Source organism: Denticeps clupeoides, chromosome 2, assembly GCF_900700375.1.
Source record: "Denticeps clupeoides chromosome 2, fDenClu1.1, whole genome shotgun sequence".
In the NCBI taxonomy this organism is placed as follows: domain Eukaryota; kingdom Metazoa; phylum Chordata; class Actinopteri; order Clupeiformes; family Denticipitidae; genus Denticeps; species Denticeps clupeoides.
In genome coordinates, this window is record NC_041708.1 from 10,186,427 (window position 1) to 10,212,623 (window position 26,197).

A 26,197-nucleotide genomic window follows, 5' to 3' on the forward strand; every position below is an offset into this window, starting at 1 on the left:
AACGTGCAATTATAAAACATGATGCCTTTTCATACAGTATTCCATTGTACACTGTATATTCATATTTTTTGTCTGTTTGTAGGCTCATTTGTTTTTGCTTTTTCTCTAGCCTTTCTTGTTAACAGCAACTTTTTTGCAGATGGTCATAGAACCTTTCAAGTATTTTCAAGTGATTTCAAGAATTGTACCTTGCAGGAGTCATGTTTAAAGTATTATACTAAACAAACTCTACAAGAAAGGCCTCCTGAACTCAGCCAAAAGCCAAAATACCAGTGTTGTCATATATATTTAATTCTACTTCTATATAATGCACACAGACATATATATCACTCACTTTTCATAAGTCAAGGCAAGACACTGGGTGCAGGGTGGGGACTCACACACCATTTAATTTCACACTCAGTCACCAGTTCACCTAGTGCACATGCCTTTAAGGTCCAAGGCATGTGAGGCCACACTGCTATTCGCCACTCCATTGTGTGGCCTACACACATATAAACATATACTTTAATACAATGTATTTACTAATTAAATGGATTTATACATTGTTATGTCAATACTAGTTTTCACAAGATGAAAATTTGAAGACAAAATAATCCAGACTACATATTTTATCGAAGAATCAGCATTTAATTGTTCAAGTTCCATGTATCGTCAAGCAATTTGTTTTGTCTATTATGATGCTATCAAAATGACTGTGTTTTCTGACATTTAAAATCACAATTATCCATTCAGGCTTCCTGTGCTGATTCACTTCCAGCGCCCGCCAACCTTTCCCTTTCCACCTGTGCTTTTCTTACTGTAACAAGAAAAGAGAAAGCACAAAATATGTTTTATATGTATACACACACACACACACACACACACACACACACACACACACACACACACACACAAAATGTATAGGCAAAAAATAGAATACAAATAAAAACTTACAATTTCTGGGCATGAGAGATGCGATTCAGAAGGACTTTTATCTGTGAAAAGAAAATTAACAGATTTAATTTTAGTCTCATAGTTGTTCTTGCAATTCACACTTCATACTCACCTCATACTTTTGTCTCCTTGTCTTCTCTATGAGGTCAAATTTTTCAGACTCCAGATGGTAGATCCATTCCCACATCTCTTTAGCTCGCTCTCTGAAATAAGAATATATTATCTTAATGTGAAATGCCAAAATTCAGCTTCCCATGTGAAATAACGGGATGAGGTACCTGAGGTGACCACCTTACCTCAACCCGTCCTCCCTTAGGCTGTCGATGGCCAGTGGTTTACGTCTCTCTGCAAGAGTCTTTTTCTTGATCTCCCTCCCTGTTTGTCTCCTCCCGCCTCTCCTTTGCTCTGCCTGGCAACAGAGAAATAAACGCATCATCTTAATAGCGACCACTATGATCAAAAGACAATTTAAATGTTTCCAAAAGCCTGGGTCGATATCAAATATGTATTTTAATACAATTGTGACTTTTGGAATATTATCAATCAATATCAAGATAACACATCTGTGACTTTGTAGGGTGTTCCCAGACTGAGTGGTTTTAAATATTCAGTGAAAACATTCTTCCTTAAGAAATAATGATATTCACAAGGTTGTTTAGATTTTCACTATTGGTGTGAGGTGAAAGGTGAAAAGTGAGCAGACCTTGGCCAGGAAGCCTCCAAAATGTGCTCCCATATTAGACAAAACTTTCTTTTTCTTGGCCTCATCTTCCGCTCTCTTCTTTGCCTCCTCTTCCTCTTTCCTATGTCTCTCTTCCTTAAAGAGATCGACAGATCAACTAATCATGAGTGAGAAGAGGTTTAGAAGACAATGGGAAAGGCTTTAGCAGATCTACATCCATGTCTATGCTCCTTACGGCTATTTTGGTCTGCCTGTCTCGTTCTTTTTCTGCCCGCACACGCTGCTGCTCGGCCCGTTCAGCCCTGCGGTTCTCCTGAAACCAAAACCCCAAATCCCCTTCATGAATGATCCTCTGCAGAAGTAACTGTAATGGTAACGTAGGATCTGGAGGAAAGGGAGAGACTGACGATCCTCTCTTTGAGAGCAATGAGTTCCTCCTCCTCCCGCTTCCTCTGGTCAAAGTGAACATCAATCAGTGTCTGGAGCTCCAGTAGGTCTTTCTCCATGCGCTTTCGGTGGATGTCCTGGATGTACACACACACACAAATACACACAATTTAGGGCTGACTAACAATTTTTTTCCTATTATGTTGATCAATCTTCAATAATGTTTGTCCAGAGTGAAGAATTATCATGAGCGAGAGCTGTCAATCATTTGGCCCCTTTCATTTTAGACATCATTGAAGACCGTATTCTCTGTGACAGTAATAATTACTGTCTCAGGGCAGTTATAACTGCACTTAGTTTCTGTTGGAAAATTGTACCATATTTTCATTTTCTCAATTAGGGGTGTGTATTGGCAAGGATCTCATGATGTGATACGTATCACGATACATGGGTCATGATACAATTATATCACAATATATTGTGAAACTGTACACATTGCGACATTCTACAGCTATAGAGCTGATATACAAGATGTGCCATACGATCTGGGTGGCTCATATTACATGTATAATTCAGCCAAAACAACAATATCGATACAATATCACCACATCAAAAATCAACGATATATTGCTGTATCAATATTCTCTTAACACCCCTAGTCTCAATACTATAAAAAATGAGGACCTAGAATGCTATATGTTTGTAGGGTCTTGGCAACTTCAGACCAGCCCATTATCCAACAGTAGAGCATGTGGACTCGACTCACGTCAAAATCCACCCTCTCCCCCTCAGGAATCTTAGGAGCTGCCAGCTGAGACACCATGGACCTGTAGACAGAAGTTAGAGGCTCATACCCAAATGTCTCCTATTTCCGTATGATGTCAGAATCAAAGATGCACCAGTACATAAACAATACTATTAAATATGATTTGTTATACCTACTTGTATTTGGGGCGCTCCTCTGTGGGACACAAACGGAAGGAAGGATATATATTTAAAGTTTTTTAAAATGACAACATTTACAGCATTTATCAGACATTTACAGCAGTTATCAGATGCCCTTATCCAGAGCGACTTAAAATCAGTAGTTACAGGGACAGCCCCCCTGGAGCAACTGAGGGTTAAGCGTCTTGCTCAGGGACACAATGGTAGTAAGTAGGATTTGAACCTGGGTCTTCTGGTTCATAGGCGAGTGTGTTACCAACTAGGCTACTACCACCCAACAAGTTCTTCAATCAAAATGTAGTTCCTGCAATCTAGTGCACCAGCCATGTCCACCAAAATTTGTGGCTTTCTCTTAGACCATTAATCAAAAACTCCAGACCATGCTGACAAAAATGAAACAGAAATCAGTTTGGGAACTGCTGATTTAACAGACCTCAGATCTCTAAAGGTTCCATCTTTGAACTTCAAGATCTGATCTCTATCTCTTGGAAATTGAACAGGGATGCTTTTCTAGTTTAATCTCTCCAAAGCTGCATGAGTCCAGAAAGAAAACTCCATGTGACTCCATGTAGTGGACACTGCTATTTCATTTTGATTCTGATAAGTGAATTGATGATGAGTGAACCAGGCAGGCAGATGCCCCACCCTTAGTGGTGAAATGTGTATGAAACTCTAGATGTAACTATGTTGAGCATTATTGGGTGTAAAACAGAGCTAAACGTTGAAATGATAAGACCTCACCTCCCTCCTGGTCCCCTCGCTCCTCCTCATCCTCTGCAGGAGTTAACCATAAATAAGAGCAGAGAAGGTACAAACATGCCAGAAATGTGACCTATATGTTTCACTCATTGTCCTTTATAAGTAATTGTTTAATAAATGTAATTATCATTCTCTCACCATATGCATGCCCCCTAAAACAAGACAAGACAACAGTCAGAAATAAGTTAGAAATAAGAGTACAACTATTAAAATGGCTTCTGAGCGGATGAAGTATGTTACTTACCCACGCTCATCCTCAACATCAGACATGGCTGCACTGCAATGTGGACAGACAGACAGACAGACAGATAGACAGATAAACCCATCTCTGATAATGAGATGACAGAGGAGAGAAATGGAAGTAAAAGCTGAGGGATTTACTCCCAGCCACATCATTACCACAGGCTCAGGACCTATTTTTGTTTCGTGAATGCCATTCACCCAAGTTTAACCTGATGAGGGTTAACAAGCATGCACAATTTTTCATGTCTAATAACGAGTGTGCCTACCAGCATCTTGTAGAGTAGACGGTCCATTTGTAATGCATGAATATCCCCTCTGGCCATTTAATTAAGAGAGATTAACCCAAAGGTCTGCCTTATTTGTGTGGGATCGAGGTTGTAGTGAATGGATCCCTGCTCAGCACTGGTGACTTGGTCAGGAATAGACCATTTTTTAAAATGTGTAGAGCATAACTGATTAAGGGAAAGATCCAGAAGCCCGTAGATGTCTATGAGGTGTCCAAGGTAGTTAGGGAAGGTCTGTCCATCAAGGCAGCTGCTCAACACTATCATCTCCAGCTCAGATTGTGACCGGGAGGCATGCACAGAACAATTGACTGGCACTAAGGCAAATTAATTCCTAGCAATTGTGTGCCCAAGCCCAGTTATCCCACTATGCAAACTATGGCCAGAGAATTATTCTGTCCTCAGACAGTCAGTTTGTACATCTGAACAAACAAATCACTGCAGAAGAGGTGGGGGATTCCTCCCGTGATGCAAAAAGCTTTGTCTGCCCTAATGATAAAAATAGATATTTCCCACTGTTTAAATAATGTAAAGAAACCAAAAGTCCTGAGAGCCTATTGGCCCGAATATAAAGCTTTACTGTTTAAAATTAGGTCTGAAAAGGTGTTATCATATTAAAATCAAGTTTATATTTCTTCATTACCTAAGGCTCAGTGTATTGTTTTGGTGCACAATTGTAGTAAGCTGCTAATCTACTACCACCCAAAACAGTTTATTGAATGTGACAGTCAAAGAAATATCATATTTGTTATGATTTTATAGGAATCTGAAGTTTTCATTATATTTCATTATTGAACATGAGGGTCCTATCAGCTTATAATAATTACCTGGATCATAAAAACATGCTAGTTTTGTTCTTACAGTTAATAAAGATAGTAGACACATCTAGATACATTACATCTTTATCTGAAACATCAGGTTACACACCTTCAGAACAAACATTCACCATCGTCTAGTGTAATGGAATTCAACCATTAATGAAAGCCTAACCTTCAGTATGTGATAAAGTCAGTCTAGATGGATGAAATGATGGAATGAGGAACGAGGAATGAGGAGCATTAGAAAACGGCGGTTCTACTATACCTTTAATAGGACACAAGGCTGGGACCAAGTGAGACGTTAAGAAAAGGATGAAACTTATAAAGGAACCTATAATTAGACGAGGTGTGAGGGAGGGGAAAATAAAAGATTGGGGTTTAGTGGTGATGGGCAGAGGATTGTGGGGGCTGTGGGAGGATTGTAGAAGAAAACATCCTGAAATAGTCTAAAGGGGATGAGTGATGGGGTAGTTGACAAATGTAAAAACGTGAGCAATTCATTGTACGTATTTTGCAAATTGTTTAGGTTTGATGTTTGAAAGGGCAAGGTAAACTTTGTCCCTCTGTTGCTCTGCATTAAAACTTGAAAATTAGAAAATAATATAACATTTTTTGCTAATATTATAATTGGTGCTTTCTACTAGATTTCCCCTTTAGGACTAGACTGTGAGCATAATAATTCTTCTTTTGAGAAAATGAAACGTTTTCTTTGTAATTTGGCCAGTAGGGTCATTTGTGAATCCGTGCTTAATGGTCCATTATGCCAACATCTTATGGGAAACAGGCACTTCATCATATCAGGCCTCATAATACCTTGTTTATGGGGTTCCCAAATCCAAGATTACTTTGATGGTGTGATGCTGACTCCAAGGTGGCTCGATGTTGTCACAGTGCTGTACAGAAGACCCAAAAAGGCTGGTTTCCAAGGCTCTCTGGGAAGGATGGTATCAGTGTTTGCTGGGAGAAAATCTGCCCATCATGAGATGGTCAGACACTTGGGCTCCGATTCACAGCATGAAACCAAGCAGCAGCTGCTGCAATGACATCATCTGATTTCCATGCTGGCTGCATATCAAACACTGATGAAACACAGCAACCTCATAATGACCACTCCTAGCAGGTTTTCCAGCTTCAACATGATTTTTGAGGATTACAGTTACAGTTTCTGCTGTGCGTCTTCCATTTTTATTATGGCAATTTGCATATACTCCAGAATGTTATGAAGAGTGATCAGATGAATCGCAAAGCAAATTAACTTAAATCTGCCCCAAAATTTTCATTGCATTTCCACCCTGCCACAAAAGGACCTGTTGAGATCATTTCAGTGATCCCCTCAATAACACAAGGGAGAGTGTTGAAGAGCAGAGGGCTGAAGATCATTCTGTAATGCTGACTGAGTTACAATAGCAGACTGGATGCTTTAAAAGGAGGGTGATGCTTGAAATCATTGATCTTCCTCTGTTAACCATGGTTACCTGTAAGGAAACACGTGCAGTCATCATTACATTACATAAAGGGGCTTCACAGGCAAGGATATTTCTGCTACTAAGATTGCACCTAAATCAACCAGATCTTCAAAAACTTCAAGAAGAGAGGTTTAAGTGTTGTGAAGAAGGCTTCAGAGCAGAGCTTGCTCAGGAATGGCAGCAGGCATTTGGAGGATGACCTGGTGTCAAGATGGGCATCAAAGAAGCCACTTCTCTCAAAGAAAAAAATAACATCAAGGACATTCTCAATGTCCTTGGATATTCTAAAATCAAGGATATATCAAGGACATTCTGCAAAAAGTACATGTGTTGGACTGCTGAGGACTGGGGTAAAGTCATTTTCTCTGATGAAGCTCCTTTCTGATTGGGGCATCGTGAAAAATTATTGTCTGGAGAAGACAAGGTGAAGTCCAATCAGTCCTGTCTATTGCCAAAAGAAAAGCATCCTGAGACCATTCATGGGTCGGGCTGCTTCTCATGGGCTCACTCACAATTTTGACCTTCAACAGGTCAAACGGTCAGAAACAGACTCCATGAGGGTGGTATGAGGTCCCGACATCCACAGGTGGAGGTTGTACAGTCAAACACCATACAGCACGTTTGGCATTTGCCAGAGATCACCAAGATTGGCAAATTCGGCCTGTGCTCTTCACAGATGAAAGCAGGTTCACACTGAGCACCTGTGACAGACGTAAGAGTCTGGAGACACTGTGGAGAAGGCATGACCGGTTTGACAGTGGGTCAGTAATAGTGTGGGGTGGCATTTCTTTGGGGGGCCATACGGCCCTCCATGTGATCGCCAGGGGTAGCCTGACTGCCACTGTGTGTCAGTAGTTCCTGCATGATAAAGGCATTGTCTATGGACTGGCCCGCCCGTTACCCAGAATCCAATTGAGCATATTTGTGACATCTTGGCTCACTATCCACCACTGTCCAGGGGTTAGATGCTTTAGTCCAGGTCTGGGAGTGGATCAGGAGATAATCCACCACCTCAGGAGCATGCTCAGGTTTTGTAGGGAGGTCATACAGGAACATGGAGGCAACACACACTACTGAGCCTCATTTTGACTTGTTTTAAGGACATTACATCAAAGTTGGATCAGGCTGTAGTGTGTTTTTCCACTTTAATTTTGAGATGACTCCAAATCCAGACCTCCATCAATTTTGTTTTGAGTAGTGTATATAAATATGGTCTACCGTAGTAAAAATTATGGGACAAATAAAATGCTAAAATACCAACCTAAATAAAAATGTAACACATATTTATTTATTTTACAATCATTATAAAACAGTTACTATTACTAAGATGGGTGAAAAAAAAAAAAAAAAAAAAGTCTAGCAAGGACAATGACAATTAAAAAAGCCACCAAAAAAGTAATGGCCATGGAAAATACAGTACAGCTGAAAGTACAATAAAACTTTGTCCTAAAACGAATGGAATGATAGATTTTTTTTTTTATATTAATGAAAAGTTAGAAGAAAAATAAACTGACATGACCTATTAAGAATGTTTGCTTTTCACATGAACAAAAAGTTTCATTATTAATTAATAATTATAACAACAATAATAATGAAAAGTACTTTCACAATCTTTCCTGCAAATGTGTGTTGGGAGTACTGGTCCATGAAATGTAGTTCATAAATACAAGAATCCATCTAGTTTAACCTCACCAGGATGTCCAGCGCCTTTTCTGATGATTGACAAAAGCAAAAGGCACCGAGGACCCCAAGAAAGCTCCTCATTAACAATCTTGTCCTACACAATGAAATATTTTAGATAAAAATACAAAAACCGAGATACACCATTAAATCACAAAGAGTTAAAAAACAAAAACAAAACATGGTAGTAACAGCAGTGATTCATTTTAAAGCTACAAAAGGTGCAAGTGAGAGTGCTCCAGTGAAACCTTGGTTGTCTGCCGTGTCAGTGGTCTTCATTTAGAATGGATCTTGATTGGGTGGGGAGTGTTCAAGTATAAGATGCACAGATATCTGCAATCATTCCAACGAACCAATCGGTGAATCTCTCCAAAGCTTCTTCAGATTCATAGATTCATAACAGATCCCTTTAGCTGCTCCGACCTCAACAGCACGCATGCACAAACACAATTTAAAATATCCATCTTCTGTGCACAACAACTATGCATAATCCAGATAAATTACCGTGGGTAGAATCCTACACTACAAACGTATTTGTGCACTTTGTGCATGTACATACAAACAGCAACTACCATCGCTCTAACAAGCCCTGACCAACGCTTCCCTTTTCACCACCTCGTTTGTCTTTTAGTGGCCTGGGATCTAGAGGTCCTTCTTGGCCTGAGTGGAATTCCCACCCGTGTTCTGCTCATTTCTAGCTGCTTTCTGTTCCGCAGACAGCATCTGATCCAGGTCGGTGAGGGACTTTTTGATAAGCGCACCAAATTTATGAGAGTCCTAAAAAGAAAGACAGGACTGATTACAGTGGAGCCAGGCCACCCAGTTCAATCATCTCAAATGCACTCACATTTTTTACAGAATAATAAATATTATAAATACAATCTATACACCAGGACAAAAGAGCTTCTGTTAAAATGACAAAAAAAATTAATTACTATTACTAATAATAATAACATACACAAATCTAAAAAAAAAAAAACAGAAGATAGATATGTACTCACAGTCTGAGGGCATGAGTGTTTGCAAGAGATGTGGAAATTGATAATGTTCTCCCCAATAATGCTGTATGACACACCATATCCATCATCTGCTACCTGAAACGTGAAAAGACATTGTGTTTAATTACACATGGCAAATTTTTGTACAATTTTTAAGTAAGTTTAAGAGACTTACAGGTCCAAAACCGCCTCCACAAGTGATGTACTCTGGGTGGTTGACCATATCAAACAGCTCCACCTGCTGGAATGGAGTTTGACTGGTGGACAAACGCCATGGGTCTGACAAAACCTTATGAAAAAAGAAGATTAAGATTAAACAAAGAAAAGAGGAGGGGGAGGAGAAAAATAAAAACAAACTTATTACAAAATACTCCACTGCATAACTTATACCAGACACTGATAAAGTGATATGTTTTTTTGCTTGAGCCTAATTAGACAATACCTCTTTGAGGAATGGAGACTCCTCACCCAGGTACTTTGAAACAACATAAAGGCAGAAGAGATGTCGATCAATGCCGGCGCCAGTCATGGCCATTCGGTAGAGATTTTGATGTTTGTCACAAGCCATGCGAAACAAGCGATGGCACACGTCTAAACTCTATAAATGAACACAGAGGCAGAAGGAGACATCATTTATTGTTTTTTTTTTTCATCCTATGAAAGCTAATTTTCGAGTTTAAAGAGACAGGGAGTGTCTCAGAAAGTGCAGAGGCCCCACCTCTCCACCTTCAAATGCCTTAACGAAAGCACAGCTCTCACTAGTACAGGACCGTACAGTCTCTGTGCGTCCCTCCCGGAACAACCGAGTCATTGACGCCTCATATGTCAGACTGAACATCCCCCGATCCTATGACAGAAAAAACAGAAGTTCAGAGTTATCCATAGCCTACACCAACAAAATCATATATCTGTCCATATTTGAAAAAACTTGGCTAGATATTCAGTAATAATTATTCGTTACATTGTCAAGGACAAACAATAGGGGGCCTAAAACAGAAACTTGGGGAATGCCATGAGTTTCTAATGGCTCATATACACTACCAGTTAAAAGTTTGGACTACCTACTCTGTGGTGGTTATGGAGATTAAGATGGAGGCAATTTGAAGAATCTAATGCAAGAAACTTTTTTTTGTGGCAGGATTAGCATTCAGGGCTGTTGGAAAAAACGAAACTATAAAATAACACACATGATTATGTAAAAAAATGCAAGACCCATAAGTACGAGTTTCCAAACGTTTGACTGTGTGTCTCGTGGCATCATTTTAGTGGAAACGAAAGCATGATATAATGTGAATGACCAGGTAGTATGGAAGTGCTCCCACAGTACGAAAATCCATTGTTCAATTCTGATTTGACAATGAGGAGGTGGAAGAGCGGCAAGCAAGATGGGATCCATGCTAGGGATCCATGTTTACACAAACATCTAGCAGGCATACAAGGCTACACCCCTCCCCCACTGATCAGACCACATCTCCATACTTCTAATCACAGCCTACAAACCAATAATCAAGCAGTTCAGACCAGCAAATCAGAGACGTGAGAACATGGTCCCTGGGGGCCTGCACAGATTGGGAGGTGTTTATAGAGATGCAGCCACCTATGACCACTCAGTGGACATGGAGGATTACGCAACCTCCGTCATCAGCATCATCGGCAAGTGTGTTGAGGATGTCACCGCCTCCAAGACAGTAATCACCCGGCCAAACCGTAAACCCTGCTTCTCTGCTAGGATGTGCAACCTGGTGAAAATCCGGGACACTGCAGTCCAGTCCAAAGACAAAGAGGCTTATTCTACAGCCAGAGCAAACCACGGGCATTAAGGAGGCAAAGCGAGATTATTTTCTCTACACAAACAGCCACTTCACGTCTTCAAAGCACACAGCGCATGTGGCAGGGGATCCAGACCATGACGGGCTACAGGTCAACACATCAGCCCTGCAGCAGCGACCCCTCCCAGCCAGCGACCCCTCCCCCACCATTTGAGGGAGCCAGTGAGGAAAACAACTCCCTCTCCCAACAACCAGGTCCTCTGTCTTTCCACGGGAGATGTCAAGTTGACCCTCCGCAGATTCAACCCGCGGAAAGCAGCAGGACCAGACAACATTCCAGGTTGGGTGCTACAGGAGTGTGCTGACAAGCTTGCAGACATCTAGACAGATATCTTCGACTGAGTTCAGCCGTGGTACCTACTTGCCTCAAAAACACCAAGATCATCCCAGTGCTGGTCAACTGTGTCCTGCCTCAATGATTACAGGCCCATAGCGCTCACACTCATCATTACAAAGTGCTTGGGCAGGCTGGTTCTGAGGCACATGAAGACCAAACTTCCACAGAATCTGGACCCACTTTAGTTTGCCTACTTGCCAAACCGCTCCACTGACGATGCAATCTTGTCTGCCCTCATCACAACCCTCTCCTACCTCGACCACTTACGCCACAAAGCTGTATATTGACTTCAGCCCAGCATTCAATACAGTCATCCTTGAGAAGCTGGTAAGGAAGTTGAACCTGCTGGGAATAAGCTCTCCACTCTGCAGTCGGATCTTGGACTTCCTAACAGATGGGCCTCAGTCTGTGACTACAAGAAATAAAACCTCCAAGTTCCTCTGACAGAGCACAGTACAGTTCGAACCACATCATCAAGTTGGCAGATGACAACCGTAGTGGGGCTCATCACCAACAACGACGAGTCTGCCTACAGAGAGGAGATAAAACAGGTGGATTGGTGCCAGAGCAACAATCTGACTCTCAATGTCACCAAGACCAAAGAGATGGTTGTCAACTTCAGGAAGAAACTGACTGTCCCCACCCACTGCACATTGATGGATCTGCTGTTGAGATGGTCAGCAGCGTGAAGTTCCTGGGTGTGCACATGACAGACGACCTCTCCTGGAGTCTCTACACCACCTCCACCACCAAGAAAGCCCAGCAACATCTGCACTTCCTCAGAAAGCTGAAGAAGGCAAACCTCCCTCCTCCAATCCGCACATCATTCTACCGGGGGACCATTGAGTGTTCTCTGCTGCCACATCACTGTCAGGTATGGGAAGTGCACTGTTATCAGATAGTGAAGACAGCTGAGCGCATCATTGGGGTTCCACTTCCACCCATCTCCCAGCTCTACGAGAAAGTAACTGCCAGACACTGCAAGAGCTTCTTCCCCCAAGCAGTCAGATCTCTCAATGTACTGTCATCACCAAAAAACTTCCAGCCTTATGCACCTGATAACTTACTGACCATTTTGCACATCTCAATTTATTTTCACATTTCTGTTCATTTTGCATGTTTCTCATGCGTCCTGTTTGAAATATCCAATATATCCAACATATGATGTTGTCCTGTTCATTATGATAAATTGAAGTGATTGTCACTTGTGATACACAGTGATTTGTCCTCTGCATTTAACCAATCATGGTTAAATGCAATCAGCCATGACAGCAATGACAGGTGTCCGGGGCGCAGTGTGTGGGGACGGTGCTTTTCTCAGTGGCACCTCAGTGGAACCTTGGGCGATCGGGATTCGAACCGGCAACCTTCTGATTACGGGGCCGCTTCCTTAACCGCTAGGCCACCACTGCCCCATTGTACAGAAAAGTTTTACTTTTCTCTTATAGACATCTGTACAATATTTAAGTTTAGTTAGTATGGTTTAGTGTGTATATACATATGTTTTTTGCACAACGTGGGGTGTGTGTAAAAGATTATTTCAATAAACTGTATACTGTTGTACTGACAATAATGCATTCTTAGCCACACCCCTTAGCAGACCCGTATGCGTCAGTGTTGCTGGCGTGCTGCCCTCACCCTGTAGTAAGCCAACTGCAGAGCTATTTGGATAAAGGCGTCCGGACTGACGCGTAATTTCTTTATCCTTCCCTTCCCAAAGTCTCGCAGTGTGATTACATGAAAGTCCACATCATCAGCTAATGCCTGGGCTACAGAGAGAGACTGGGTGATGCATTCCTGACACTGAAAAAGACAGAAAAAAAAAAAAAAAGTTATTATTTACAAAAACAACTATTTAGTAAAATCAATGTATTTAACATGAAATATACCAGGGCTAGCTTGTGCAAGTTACTAAAAATGGATTAAGTGGGTAGAACAGTTAAAACTAAAGCATTAAATGTGTAGCTTATTCATTTAGTAATAGTAAAGGTCCCCTGACATGAACATTTCATTTTGTGAAATTATTTAACAATACCAGTTCCCCTAGCTTGTCTTTAGTCCTGATGTGGCTAGAAATGGCAGCTATAAACAGTGGTTTGGTCATTCTGTTGAGAGCATCTCATGCGGTTGGATCTGGAATAAGTCACCATAAGGGTAAAGGTTACCTACATTTTCTCATGCTTTTTGCAGCCAGAGAATTTCCCACCCCTCCACAGACCATCATGACTTCTTAATGTGTGAGGCATTGAAGTTGCTCCGTAATTGGATGTAAAAATGAGCACAAATGTATTTTTTTTTTAGTTCAGTCACTAAAAATGACTTCCTGTATGTGCCAAACATTGTGGTTGGTGAATGGTGTTGATTACACCATTTCTGTGAAGTCTCTTCACTTCTATAGGCCCCTCTACCCCTCACTGGCATTTAAAGCTACACACACCAAAACAGTGTGTCTGGGGGAAATCTTATTGTGGGACTGGATAAAAGCGGCTCTAATTCTGCACCAAGGTTGAATTTTGCCAAGAGACTTCAGATACAGTATTGGGGGACCACTAAGACCTATATAAAAGCAAAAATTTCATGTCAGAGGACCGGCATCAGGCGGATTCACGTTGCTTATGAACAGACTGCCGTGTCTGGAAGCCATTTTGCTTGTGTCCTCAGACTCTTGCATGAAAAAGAAGCTTTAGTTGTCTTGCAGAGTAACAAGCCTATTTTACAATTTTAAAAATAGTAAAATTACAGTGCCGTTGTTTACAAAACTCTTTTCTCAAGGTCTCACCTTGGCTGGAATGTCCCAACTGAGCCTCTGAGGTTGGGATAGAGAAGGGTTCACATCACCCTTACAGTGTCCCTCTTCATTATAGCCCAACTGGAAACAGTCGGTGGCCAAAACATACTGAAACACAAACCAGAGGCAGGGGTCCCGTCAGTACCAGAGAGGGTAGAACAAATAAGGAGGGTGAAATGTTTCATACACACACACACACACACACACACACACACACACACACACACACACAGACCTCCCACATGTGCGCCACCACAGGAGCGTCAGCCCAAGAGTGCTCAGCATTCAGCCCATGCCTCCCGTTCTTGAACACGACCAGTGAGAAAGACTTGTCAAACCATCTGCAAATGTAGAAAAACTAAATCTGAAAACTGACATGTTAGAGCACAGCATGAAACAGGTTGATATAATCAGTCGGTTTAACAGAAAAGGGTATTACATTTGAGAAAGGAAGGTTGTGTGTTAGCAGTGGCTGACCTGTCATAGCACTTCCCGTGGAGAAGGGCCTTAGCATAGCGGTCCAGACAGGGGGTGGGATCATCTCCCATAATCACATGCTCATCATCGGACAGGGTGACAAAGAATGCAGCTCTCTCAATACAGTCCAGGGAGCGCTTATTTACCCCTGAGCTGAAGAACTCTTTTCTGGCCTGAGCCCAGGGGACTCTAAGAGATAAAGAACCAAATAAATAGGTGAGCAAGAATGCAGATTCAACGGTGTAAAACTGTGTGTGTGTGTGTGTGTGTGCGTGTGTGTGTGTGTATTACCTATCCCCGGCTGTAAGTGCACCCAGCTTCTCCTCTCCAGGTGATGGTGGTGAGGGGTCATCAAGGATACGTTGGATTTGGTGCTCAATCTCACGTGGTGACAGTAACCGCCCTGCCTGATACAGCCAGAGGCGGAAATAGCGTCCCCTGTGGTGGACGGCCACATAGTCACTGTCCTGCCAATGAACAACAGCATCTACAGCGAGGGGGAAAGAAATAAAACTAAATGAAGGGGGACAGTGTCAATAAAAAGAATGATTAAAATATTATTACTGATATTAAAGTAAAGTTAATGGACTCTGTAAAATGAGCCTGCAGTGGATGAACAAGAGAAAAATAGTAGAATTTATTTAGTATTAAAATGTATTTCCTCAAAAACAAAACTCATAAAACACAGAAAAAGAAAAAACATCTTGCATGAAGTAGTCTAACAGCTGGGTTCAAGGAAACTAGAAATGTTTGAAAAGGAGTAATCTGGACAACCTCTGACTTCCAGGTTTTAATTCCTCACCTGTGTGTGTTTGCAGGAGAGTTAGATACTAACGTTACAGGGTAAAAATGTAAATTTTAATACCTGTAATTATCCCAGGAATTCGAGACGTGTTAAATATCCTCTCAAACTGATAGGAACAGGAAGGAACAGTAGACCTCAACAACCACTGAGGCACAGAGAACGGGGGGAAGAGAAACAGAAAATGAGGAAAGGGTAGAGTGAGAGAGAGGGAGGGAGAAGAGGAAAGGAGGGAGGGAGAGAGAAGGGGAGTGTACAACAAAAGAGAAAGTAGGACGATTAAAGGAAAAGAAGAGGAAGCCAGGATTACACAAACAAATGATAAATGAAGAAAAGACATCAAATCTATAATTTCTTAAGAGATAGGAAGTTAAGCATCAGTAAGAGACAGTGGTCAGCTTAAAAAAAAAAAAAACTGCAACAGATAGACAAACAGAACACTCAATCTGACAACTGGATATGGATGACAACAGTTCTCACTTTTCCTGCTTATTCTCTCCATCTCTCTGAGACATATTTAGGGGTTTGAGGGCAGAAACACAGGGTTAAGAGTGTGTGTGTGTGTGTGTGTGTGTGTGTGAGAGAGTGCGTGCATGCACAATTGTGTATGAATTACCAGTCTCCTCTCCTGGTATACGCGTAGTGTTGAACAACCTCTCACACTGAGCAGAACACAGAGGAATAAACGTGCCTGGGATATAACTCTGAGAGAGAAAGCAGGAAAGAGAGAGAGAGAGAGAGAGAGAGAGATGGGGATGGTGTGTAGATGGATGGGGAAAAGAAAGGAGGAGAAAGGAGGTATGAAAAACACAAGTGGTGTGTTGGTTTTTGAAGATCAACTCAAATCCATACAAAAAAAATTAAGAACAAAATGGTGACAAAAAAATGAGGTGATAAGGCCATGCATGTGCATGCAGACACCACACTCATATACACATACACAAGAAACTACTAGATTCAATGCAAAAATGTTTTACTCTCAAGAGAAATGCTAATAACATAACATTCTATATGACATACATCTATGCTAGTTTATCTTAGTTTGTCTGCAAGGATTTTCTACATCTTAACCAATGGAAGTAGCTGTTGCTGTGGGGTAGCTCACCGGTTTGATATCTTCTTTGTTTAGCTTGCGGCGGTACAGGAGAAAAGCATGGAGAGCATTTCCTGCCCTCGCTGCCTGAATGGGGGTGGGCGTCACGTAGACAAAGTCCTGAGGGCGTAGACACGTCTCAACACAACTCTTCAGTGAAAATGGACATGCAGTGAAACAACTCAAACATTGCAGGAGGTAACCTCCATCCTCCAGAGACAATGACTGTCCCAGCTTTACACTTCGGAAGATATGACGAAGCATATTAGAAATGGAAAAAGGCATTGGAATTTGGGAAGAGAAAATTGGTTTGTATACATACAGAACCACCACTAGATCACAACAAGCTACATTATTACGGAGAGCATTAAACTAGGGTGTCTGTTTTAAATGCTGAATTATTATAATTACTTACAATTACTTACAGTGCCTAACTTTTTAACTTTGACCAAATCCAAAACCAAAAAGCATATGCTAACAGCGCAACACTCCAGCTGTAGCAGCTAACTAAAAACTGTGCTTCAATTCCAGTTAAGACCAACAATATCATCTAAAGGGGAAATTGTGGGGTATATGTAATCTCCAAATAATTAGTGTTAACAATGACAACACAAAAAATAAAATGCTAATTAAAAGCAATATTTACAAATATTTTAATACAATGACAATTATGTGTATTTGAGCTGATTATACTTATAATCCATATTCATGAAATTAATATGACATTTCTGTTTATTATCACTATTTTAATAGTTTCTCCTGGTCCTCGTTTAATTATTTATGCACTTTATCAAATAGTAGTGCCTCTAGCATCTAAATGCCCAGGATGCATAAGACTGTACAAATGTTAAATGAAGAGTTAAATACCATGCCATAGTAGTTACTGTTCACCATGATAGGGCCTCGTCCCCTCAGGTAGATATACTCCTCCCACCAGTCACTCACCTGCCATAACATTTGTAACAATTACAAAACACAGACACTGCAATACTGTGCAGGACGCTTCTTATTATTCAAAATCACGGACTGTTCACTTGTACATGAACAACTCACATAGTTTGATGCCCACAGAGCCTTGAGTTTAAGGTACCAGTTGAGCTTGTTCCCGAACCCACCCTCAAACTCTTTAGCAAGAGTGGTCATTCTCTCAAACTCTGCAGTGCTCATCAATGGACGCACAGAATCCAGATACTGCAGACAGTTAGAGAACAAACAGCTTTAGCACAGTTTGCAGCACTTCTTTTGCACACAAAATTAAAAATAATCAGGATAACAAAGGCTCCTCTTACCCTCTTGACTGTGTCTTTGATCGCAGGTACAGGCAGGTTGGGCAGGGAGCCCTGATAGCTGTAGAGCAGAGGCTGTCGGCCTGAGAAAATCCTCACCAGAGCCTGGGAGAGGATGACATTAACATGATTAATGAAGCATTCCTTCTATTCATTGCAACTGGTCATTAGGACAAATGTTATTATGAGTGATTATTGTGCATTTTTATCAAGCAACATGCACAATACACTGTCAATGTTTTAATTATTATACTCATTGTTTGAATAGATTATATGAATTCACTTATGTACATTGTTGTGGACAATAAATGTAAATAAAATGCTTAAAAACAATATATCAGAGTAACAATATGCTGTAAGCACTAGGCTTGGGCAATATGGTGGATATTTTTCTGTACCATGGTGCAAAAGAATTTCAGCAAGATGCTTTTTATGCAGTCAAATATACATGTTCACCTTACAGAAACAATAGAGTGTAGTACATTGCAAGCACCATCTGAATGCAGAATGCAGACTGACTGCATCAAACAAGAGGGTACAAGTGTAACACACCAAGCCTACTAAGCACTAGTTTTATTAACCCAGACTGATTATATTGATTAACAGAGCAGAAGGCTGAGTGAAAGCTACTTGGGATTAAAACAGACCATCCAGACTTTGGTGGTTGTGGACATCTTGTTGCGCTGCTCGAACATCCACTTGTGGTAAGAAAGCAGCTGCTTCAGGCACAGGCGCATGGTAAAGATGAGCGAGAGCCACAGGAGAGTGCTGAACAGCACGGCCGACACCACCGTCTGGCACTGCAGGCTCATCGACTGGCTGATATGGGAACAGAAGGACCGATAGAGGGGGGTGCAGAGAGATGCAGATTTGTTGCCTTGGACATAGGGCCGGAATGAGAAGTGGATATAAAAAGCCCACTCCTACACCATGGCTGACAATATAATCACAATATTGCATGGCATACATTATATATTATACTACCTTATATTAAAGGAAGTACATAACCTTCATGTCTTCATTTATAAATGTGTAAATTCTTATAAATTATTTGTTAACAGACAGGACATTCAGCCGATGGCAAGAAAACAGATACTGTACCTGACAGGCAGGTGCTCCTGTATCTTGGCTATGAGACCCATGCTGGGGTCGGAACGGGTGTACATAGTGGCCAGGATTGCAATGACAACAAATAGCCAAGAGGAGGGACTAGCTGGGTACACGCCAGTGATAAAATTATTCTGTGGGAGGAGATAAAGGAGATCAATCGTTAGCATGCTCAAGGCTCCTATATGGTATATACACAGTATGCAAAAAAGTCTATTTAACCCATTTTATTCAATTCCCAAGATAATGCTGAAATGTATCACAATCTTTGATCAAGACTGTACAATTGCCCTAAAAAAATATACGTAAATAAAATATATGTCCAAAATTCCAAAATGCTTGGTAACACTGAACAGTATAAACACAGCTTGCCCTACAACGCTCACACTGTTAACCCTGTGTAAGCATTGGGCAGCCGTGAAATGCGCTCAGGGAGCAGTGTGTGGGGAAGGTGCTTTTGCTCATTGGCACTTCGCCGGTTCAGATTATGGGTCCGCTTCCTTACCCTCTAGTACAACCACTGCCCAGCAGATATCAGATACTTGTCCAGATATGAAGCCTCAGACTAAACTGAAATGGCAAATTAGGCAATTGTGGCTTCCTATTACCATGACAACAGGAAACTGTGTTTACATTTGTTACACTAAGATCAGCTACTGATGATTCCACAACACTTGTAAAACAATCATCTTAGTTAATTGAGTAAAAACCTTCTTGTCCAATGAAGATGTCCTAACAAGGGATAACCACTGCATTATTGTGTCACTAAACAAAATCCGCATCCCACACTTTAGGTTCTAAGCAGTCCAGATGCTCGTGTTTGCAGTTAAATAGCAATGCAAACATCTCTGCATCCATTAAATCCAACTACCCATTAGTAATACCAGTCTGCTCTCAATGCAGCCCAGCTATGGCAGAAACGCACCTTCAGGCGACTGATCCTCTTCTTCCATGACCGGAGGCCAGAGAGGTAAACTTGCTGGAGAGCTTGGTGGGAGAGCTGAAGGTCAATGCCCTCTGGGGTGATCGTAAACTGGAAGGCCACGGCTTGGTGAGCTTCCGCCATGGCTGTGGAGGGAAAAACAGCAATACATGAGTCAGGAGTGTCCATTAATAGAGAGAAGTAAACAGACTGAACCTACCCTTAATTATTGAAAGGCTTAACACAATTCATTGTTATACAAGGAAGAACCACTAGATGGAGCTGCATGATTGCAAACAGACAGACAGGCAGGCAGGCTTTTGGGATGGTAATTAGTCAGTAATATTTTGTACTACAAAACAATAACATTTTTAGAAGATAAAAGCTTAAGAACAATGCTGGAAAAACATGTTCTTAGGTTGTTTTTTTTAAATATTATAAATCATATATAAATCATTTAGACACAGTATTGCACTTGTTTTTGGTCAGAGATCCACAAGTTTACATTATACCATTTATTCTTCCTTTAAAATAACCTATTATCAGGTATTGTCATGTCATATTAAAATGACCAATTCAGTAATATTTTAGCATTTGCATTAGTTAATAAAACTTCTTATTTTTATTATTTACCAAGTTAAACTTTTATTATAAACCAATTTAATGTATTGATAGAAACTGGCTTGAAACTGGTATTTTGTTCTGAAGTACATTCTTAGCTTTAAATAAACATATTGGCAAAATTGCACAAACTGATTAAAATATGTTCAGAAATGTTTTTTGGCCTAAATGCTGTTTTGTTCTTCGGGACTTTATTTTCCAAAGAAAAATAGATTGGTTGTACTGTTCAGTAACTTTCTAAAATTTATTTTTTAATCTGTAGTTACAAATCAACATGAAAATCATGATAATCAAAATTGTGATTTAACTGCCATTTTTGCCATATCGCCCACCCTTAATCAATAATGTATTAATAAAGAAACTATCACCCTATGTTGCAGTCAATTTTTGGCCCCACCCCTAGTTTGAATTTTAGTATCCAAGGCATGTAGATTGATATTTCAGAAGGGCAAATTAGAATGATACAAACATATTTGACATTGTAATACAGCAATGCCTATATCTTGCAAAAATAAATGTTAAATCAGTGGAATAAAACTGATATGCAGAGAACCAGTCATTGTAACGAGTGAGGGGAGAAAAAAAAAAAAAAAAAGCTTAAAATTTCGGGTGTCCAATTGCACTGAGAAAGCTGCTCAGATAAAGGGGATATTCAGAAGTAACATCTCAGCTGATTGAGCCTGCATGTTTCTTTGGAAACCTTAGGGCCCCACCTTGCTTTAGGCAAAGTCACGGGTGTGGACTATCAATGATGGGTGTCGGCCTCATACCCTCACTGTAGGGCTTCTCCAATAGAAACTGAATGACCCCTTTTTTCATGGTTATGTCACTGATGGGACTCATTGTCAATACTATGGGTTTACTTCCACTAACAATTTACTTTATTCTGACTTGACCAATGTTCACTGAAAACACTGCATAAGATGCACATTTCCCCATTAAGCTAAAATGTTGGTGATACATGTGTTCTGTTGTATGCTACATGTGCTACTACTGTTCAACTCTGCATTGATTGAAGGACAAATACTAATAACTCCTGAGGACATTTCCTCACTCACACACAGAGGGGAGAAACACACACACACACACACACACACACACACACACACACACACACACTTTCTGTCTTTCATACTCGACAGTCCTGTTAGACAGGGAAAAAGGGAGATGTCAGTCACACTTTTAATCCCAAACTGGGTGTAGATCCACCCATAATATTGACAGTGAAGCAAACCAGTGATAGAACCATAATAAGGGGACTGGGGGTGAATAGAACTGAAAAGCTGTTCTAACTGCATGGAATCTGAATTTGTAGGAGTATGATTAGAACGGAAAAAAATCAAGGGTGCAGGATAGACCACTGTGCAGGTTCAATTCCAGTGTGAAGTGTAGACGGACTGATGTGGCACAGTTAAGCAATTTTTAAGTATCAAAAACGGGAAAGAAAGAAAGAAAGAAAAAAAAGTGGACATTGTGTCAAGCTGTGCATGCGAGTCAGTACTTTAAAAATGCCAAAATATGTGCTTACGGGAATAGAGCCACACAAAAAAATGTCATGGATGAGCCCATTGTAATTTTGCTCAGGAACTCGAGATTTTTCAAATAATTCCAGAAAATACAGAGTTCTAATTTCCCACTTTCGCATGCGGCTAGCACACAGTATGGAGGTAAATATACAGCAATGATGATGCCACCATTTTATTTCTGTTCAGGCACAGGATTCAAATTTTGTTTACACTGTTTGTTAATGTCCCATCCTGTTTCCACAGTGATTCATCCTGAATGAAATCACATTCATCTTCTACATCTCCACCCTACCTTGCACAAACATTACATAAGCCATTTATCAAATTCCTGCCCCACCAATATTTTGTGTGAATAAAAATATCCATATGCATAAATGCAGTGTTGGAATTGGAGGAAATTCAAACTCCCTAAGAATATGTGCAGAAATAAACATACACGAGTGTGTTTCATATATAAACATGAAACGTTAGGAATAGAGATGAACTTTACAGTATTCCCACAGAGATGGTACTGTAATACCGTGGTAACGGTAGTGGAATGACATGGTATTTTCCTTGTTTGAAAGATTGTTTGTGTATTTGAAATGACCTGTGGTGTTATTATCTGATCCAGAGTGTGATTTCATGTGCAAAGAAAACAATTATCAAACATAAATCATATTACTAATGACAAACTGTCAAGTCATTTTAAGTAATATCTTCAATGTCCAAAGCTTGACAGTGTTACTAATAACAGAATATGCGTGACTTAATATTTTTTGTACAGTTTCAAAATTTGACTTTTTAATTGTTATTCTAACAGTAACACTTTATTTAAAGTTATACTTTGTTCAGTAAATCACAGTCTTCCAAAAAGAAAATATATCAAAATCTAACTGAAATACGTATTGAACCATGATTTTTGTGCACCTTTTCATTACAAATAGCTTTTCCCCCATACATTTTCAGAACAGATGCCAATTAGTTTAGTTTGTAACTCATATTAATAACACATTTTCACAGAGAATCACATACATTTGGAGAAACTGTTGATGCCAATATTATAAAATAAAACTGCCTTCTGGGGGGCTCAAAGGTGACAGTCAAAAGGTGTGTGCACATATGCATATGTATACATACCCACAGAGAATATGATAATATTACACAATTGCTCACATCCTGACTGGTTCACACCTGAAAACCTGTTTCAGATTCTCCATGGAATTCTAGGAAGTTTACACAAACTGAACTATCATGTTTAGTGCAGGTTTAGGGCTTGGTTGTTCTCTTCCACTGTTCTATAAAGTCCCAAAGAATAGCTGGTGAAACCAGTACAGTGCTACATTTACAGATGTTACAGCTGTGTGAAATAGCAGAAAAGGGAAAGCTTAAGATGGTTTTCCTTCAAAATACATCTGAAACCAATAAATGCAATACTGGTAAAGGGCCAGATATGATATTGTTACAAGTGTTATAGTTTTTGACCTTTTACATAGGATGTGCTTATTAAGTCATGAATAAAGCTCATCTTCTGGGAAATGACAGTGGGAAGCCATGGATGGTGGCCAGGGAGTATAGTGTAGGGAGAGTACCTTGCGCAAGGGTTCCTCAGTAGCACCTTGACAATTGAAAGGTTTGACTTTCCTTGGCTGCTAGGCCACCACTGCCCATTTATTTATGCACCTGAATCCAGCGACTATCGAGTGCAAGTTAGATCTACACGCAAGGCCAACCACAGGAAACAGACCGGTTCGAATCTTGAGCCGCCAAGGTGCCAGAGGTACCACTGAGCAAAGCACCATCCCCACACACTGCTCCCCGGGCGCCTATCATGGTTGCCCACTGCTCACCAAGGGTGATGGTTAAAAGCAGAGGACACAATGAAATTACAATCTGTACAGTTTGTACAGAAAATACAATTCTGTATAGTTTTACTTTCACCAACTAATAAAATTTTAACTTCAGCCACCACATTCAACTGTGCATTTAGTGTCATATAGTGTGATTTACTTCGTGCCCAGTTATCAACTGGTTCCAAGCCAATGGAACTTCCTGCTAACAGAAGTCACTTCCTTTAAGAATTTCTGTTTTTGCTACAAGTCTAAATAGCAGCATAAATTAATACATACAGTATTAAAAAACACAAAAAGCTACAAAACCGTCTTCAATATATTTAGAACTACAAGTATGATACACTTTCTCTTCCTGACAGCTTGCACATTACTCCTCTGAAGAGTGAATAATGATACACACCACCCAAAAAAATAAAAATAAAAAAATAAAATAGACAAACCAATCTCGGAAGGGACCAAGTAAGACCCCCTGACCGAAGTGAAGCGAAGGAACTGCCTTCACAAGACGGGTGACAATTCTGGTTTGTCGACAGTAAACCAGTTCCTCAAGACCCTCCGGACAGAACGCAAAGTATGCATTACAACCAAGCTGCGTAGCCTCGGGTAATTACGTAATTAACTCTTAAAATCAGATATATATATAAGCGAAACTGGATGTAAAAGATTGTGCAGAGGGATGCAAGGTCCTCCGCATCAGAGTAATTACGTTTGCGGGACTAACAACTCCCTGTCGAGATACACTTTTAATGAGGTCTTCTAAACAGAAAAAAAAAGTGTGAATTCCAGGGATATAAATCATACACCATAATAGCGGCGAGGGTTTTACCGATCCGGTTTGCGGCTAGCAAGTTAGCCACACTGCCAACGAGATGCTCGGAGCCGAAAACGATCCATGAAAAACTCAAGGCGACGACCCAAAAAACAAAACAAAAAAAAAAAAACAGGCATTTACAGCCTACTAGAATTCCCAGTGAATACAGACGTACCAGAAAGTGGAGCAGGATGGGCGAAAATTCGAGAAGTTGACGGAAAAGCCGCTCCTGACGCAGCCTGTCTTCACTCCACCTGCGCGCAGCCGACGCGGAGCGCGGAAGAATACAACGACCGACGACCTCCTGCGCTTGGACCAATCAGGTGCGGCGGTTGGACCGGTACTCGATCATATGAAAGCGGGAGACCGAGCGACCAGCTCAGCTCAGCACCACCTGCCCTTCTTCTCCGAGTGCCAGCGCTGCTCTGACCGCATCATTTGAGACGACGGAGGACGAGAGCCGCGCATGCGCGAACGGACCACGCGCATGCGCCGTGCACGTCCGCGGGGCGTCGAATGTTGTTAAAAGCTGCGAATGTTGAGGCGATAAAAGGGGCGTTTCCACTGTGCCCCGAGAGGCGTGACCTGCTGTGTTAAGGATTTGTACGTACAAGACCAAAAGAAACAGAGCTAAAAATGGAGAGGGCTAATTCTGTACATCACATTGTACGTTCTTGGCAAATGTCACTGCATTTCTAGTTTTCAAATTCAAATTTTATTTGTCACATACATAGTCATAGACGGTATGATATGCAGTGAAATGCTTTTGTTCAGGCTCCATCAGCTAGGCTCAGATGCTTGTTAACAAGTTAATAATAAAGGGTATGCAAAACAAACATTTGTAACAAAACCATTGTTTTCTAGGTTATAAGTACAAGAAAAATAAACTCATTGTGAAAACCTGCATTTCATGATAATGATTGTATATTTAGATTCTGCAAAGTATAATAATACTCACAAATAAAACCACATCATAAGTCATGGACTGTAGCGAGAAAAAAAGATTTCTCACATAAAAATGCAGACAATAAACATTCACTGTCACACATATTACCCTTTCCCCCTTTAACAAACTATTCTTTTTAGAAGTAATAATATTACCAAATGTAGTCCTAATGTTTTCTTAAACTACTTATTTGACATTTTAGGATACAACAGTTTGCCAGATTCTATCTGAGATGGAATCCCAGCATGCATTATTTCTGTGCAGCTATAAACTATGGAAGTTATGATATAAATGAAGGTGGTGGTAGTAGTCTAGTGGTACCAGATCATCTCAGAAAAAGGTCACCTTGCAACAGGTGAACCCTGAATCCCGAGGGGACTGTCCCTGTAACTACTGATTCTAAGTCACTCAAAATAAGGGCACCTGATAAATGCCATAAACCTGAATGTAGGTCATGGCGATAGTCTTTTAAAATCCCCCAACTTAATCAGGGTCAAACTATCTAATTAACACACTAATAACATGCCAGGTTGAAAGCAGACTGTTTGGAAGTGGTGAAATATTGCTTCTCAAATTGTCAGTGATGATCCTGCAGAAACTGATCATGGTCCTGGTCATTGTT

The 26,197-nt window shown here is 40.6% G+C and overlaps 2 protein-coding genes across 4 annotated transcripts; both read right to left on the reverse strand.

Moving 5' to 3' along the window:
- Window positions 1-421: 421 nt before the first annotated feature.
- LOC114770499 (troponin T, slow skeletal muscle-like) lies at window positions 422-4,155 on the reverse strand. The gene is made up of 12 exons (XM_028964480.1): window positions 3,954-4,155; window positions 3,848-3,861; window positions 3,692-3,724; window positions 2,948-2,966; window positions 2,772-2,832; window positions 2,026-2,142; window positions 1,854-1,931; window positions 1,640-1,753; window positions 1,233-1,345; window positions 1,049-1,139; window positions 937-977; window positions 422-799 (listed from the first exon to the last, which is right to left on the reverse strand). Exons 1-12 carry the CDS (start codon window positions 4,103-4,105, stop codon window positions 751-753), a joined length of 882 nt encoding a protein of 293 aa, XP_028820313.1. The 5' UTR covers window positions 4,106-4,155; the 3' UTR covers window positions 422-750.
- Window positions 4,156-7,872: 3,717 nt separating this feature from the next.
- Window positions 7,873-25,105, reverse strand: LOC114770513 (carnitine O-palmitoyltransferase 1, liver isoform-like). 3 transcript variants are annotated; one of them, XM_028964521.1, is made up of 19 exons: window positions 24,805-25,105; window positions 19,843-19,985; window positions 18,912-19,051; window positions 18,458-18,629; window positions 17,814-17,915; window positions 17,578-17,715; window positions 17,392-17,469; window positions 16,537-16,644; window positions 15,495-15,579; window positions 14,921-15,116; window positions 14,630-14,818; window positions 14,388-14,493; window positions 14,144-14,260; window positions 13,003-13,167; window positions 9,917-10,045; window positions 9,641-9,796; window positions 9,374-9,487; window positions 9,202-9,294; window positions 7,873-8,977 (listed from the first exon to the last, which is right to left on the reverse strand). In XM_028964521.1, the coding sequence occupies exons 2-19, from the start codon at window positions 19,981-19,983 to the stop codon at window positions 8,843-8,845; spliced, it is 2,364 nt and encodes a 787-aa protein (XP_028820354.1). In that variant the 5' UTR covers window positions 19,984-19,985; window positions 24,805-25,105; the 3' UTR covers window positions 7,873-8,842. The 3 variants fall into 3 exon arrangements, with proteins under 3 accessions (XP_028820354.1, XP_028820338.1, XP_028820346.1); XM_028964505.1 differs by lacking the exon at window positions 15,495-15,579 and adding an exon at window positions 16,048-16,135; XM_028964513.1 differs by lacking the exons at window positions 15,495-15,579; window positions 24,805-25,105 and adding exons at window positions 16,048-16,135; window positions 24,645-24,725.
- Window positions 25,106-26,197: the final 1,092 nt, after the last annotated feature.

Excerpts from the sequence above, each read along its gene's own strand:
- LOC114770513 (XM_028964505.1), bottom strand. The coding sequence starts at position 19,983 with ATGGCGGAAGCTCACCAAGCCGTGGCCTTCCAGTTTACGATCACCCCA. Across the intron at positions 14,261-14,387 it reads TGGTGGCGCACATGTGGGAG|TATGTTTTGGCCACCGACTG; the intron begins GTCTGTGTGTGT and ends TTTGTGTTTCAG. Across the intron at positions 9,488-9,640 it reads AGTCTCCATTCCTCAAAGAG|GTTTTGTCAGACCCATGGCG; the intron begins GTATTGTCTAAT and ends TTTTTTCATAAG.
- LOC114770499 (XM_028964480.1), bottom strand. The coding sequence starts at position 4,105 with ATGATGTGGCTGGGAGTAAATCCCTCAGCTTTTACTTCCATTTCTCTC. Across the intron at positions 2,143-2,771 it reads GGGAGAGGGTGGATTTTGAC|GACATCCACCGAAAGCGCAT; the intron begins GTGAGTCGAGTC and ends GTGTACATCCAG. Across the intron at positions 978-1,048 it reads CAAGGAGACAAAAGTATGAG|ATAAAAGTCCTTCTGAATCG; the intron begins GTGAGTATGAAG and ends TTCTTTTCACAG.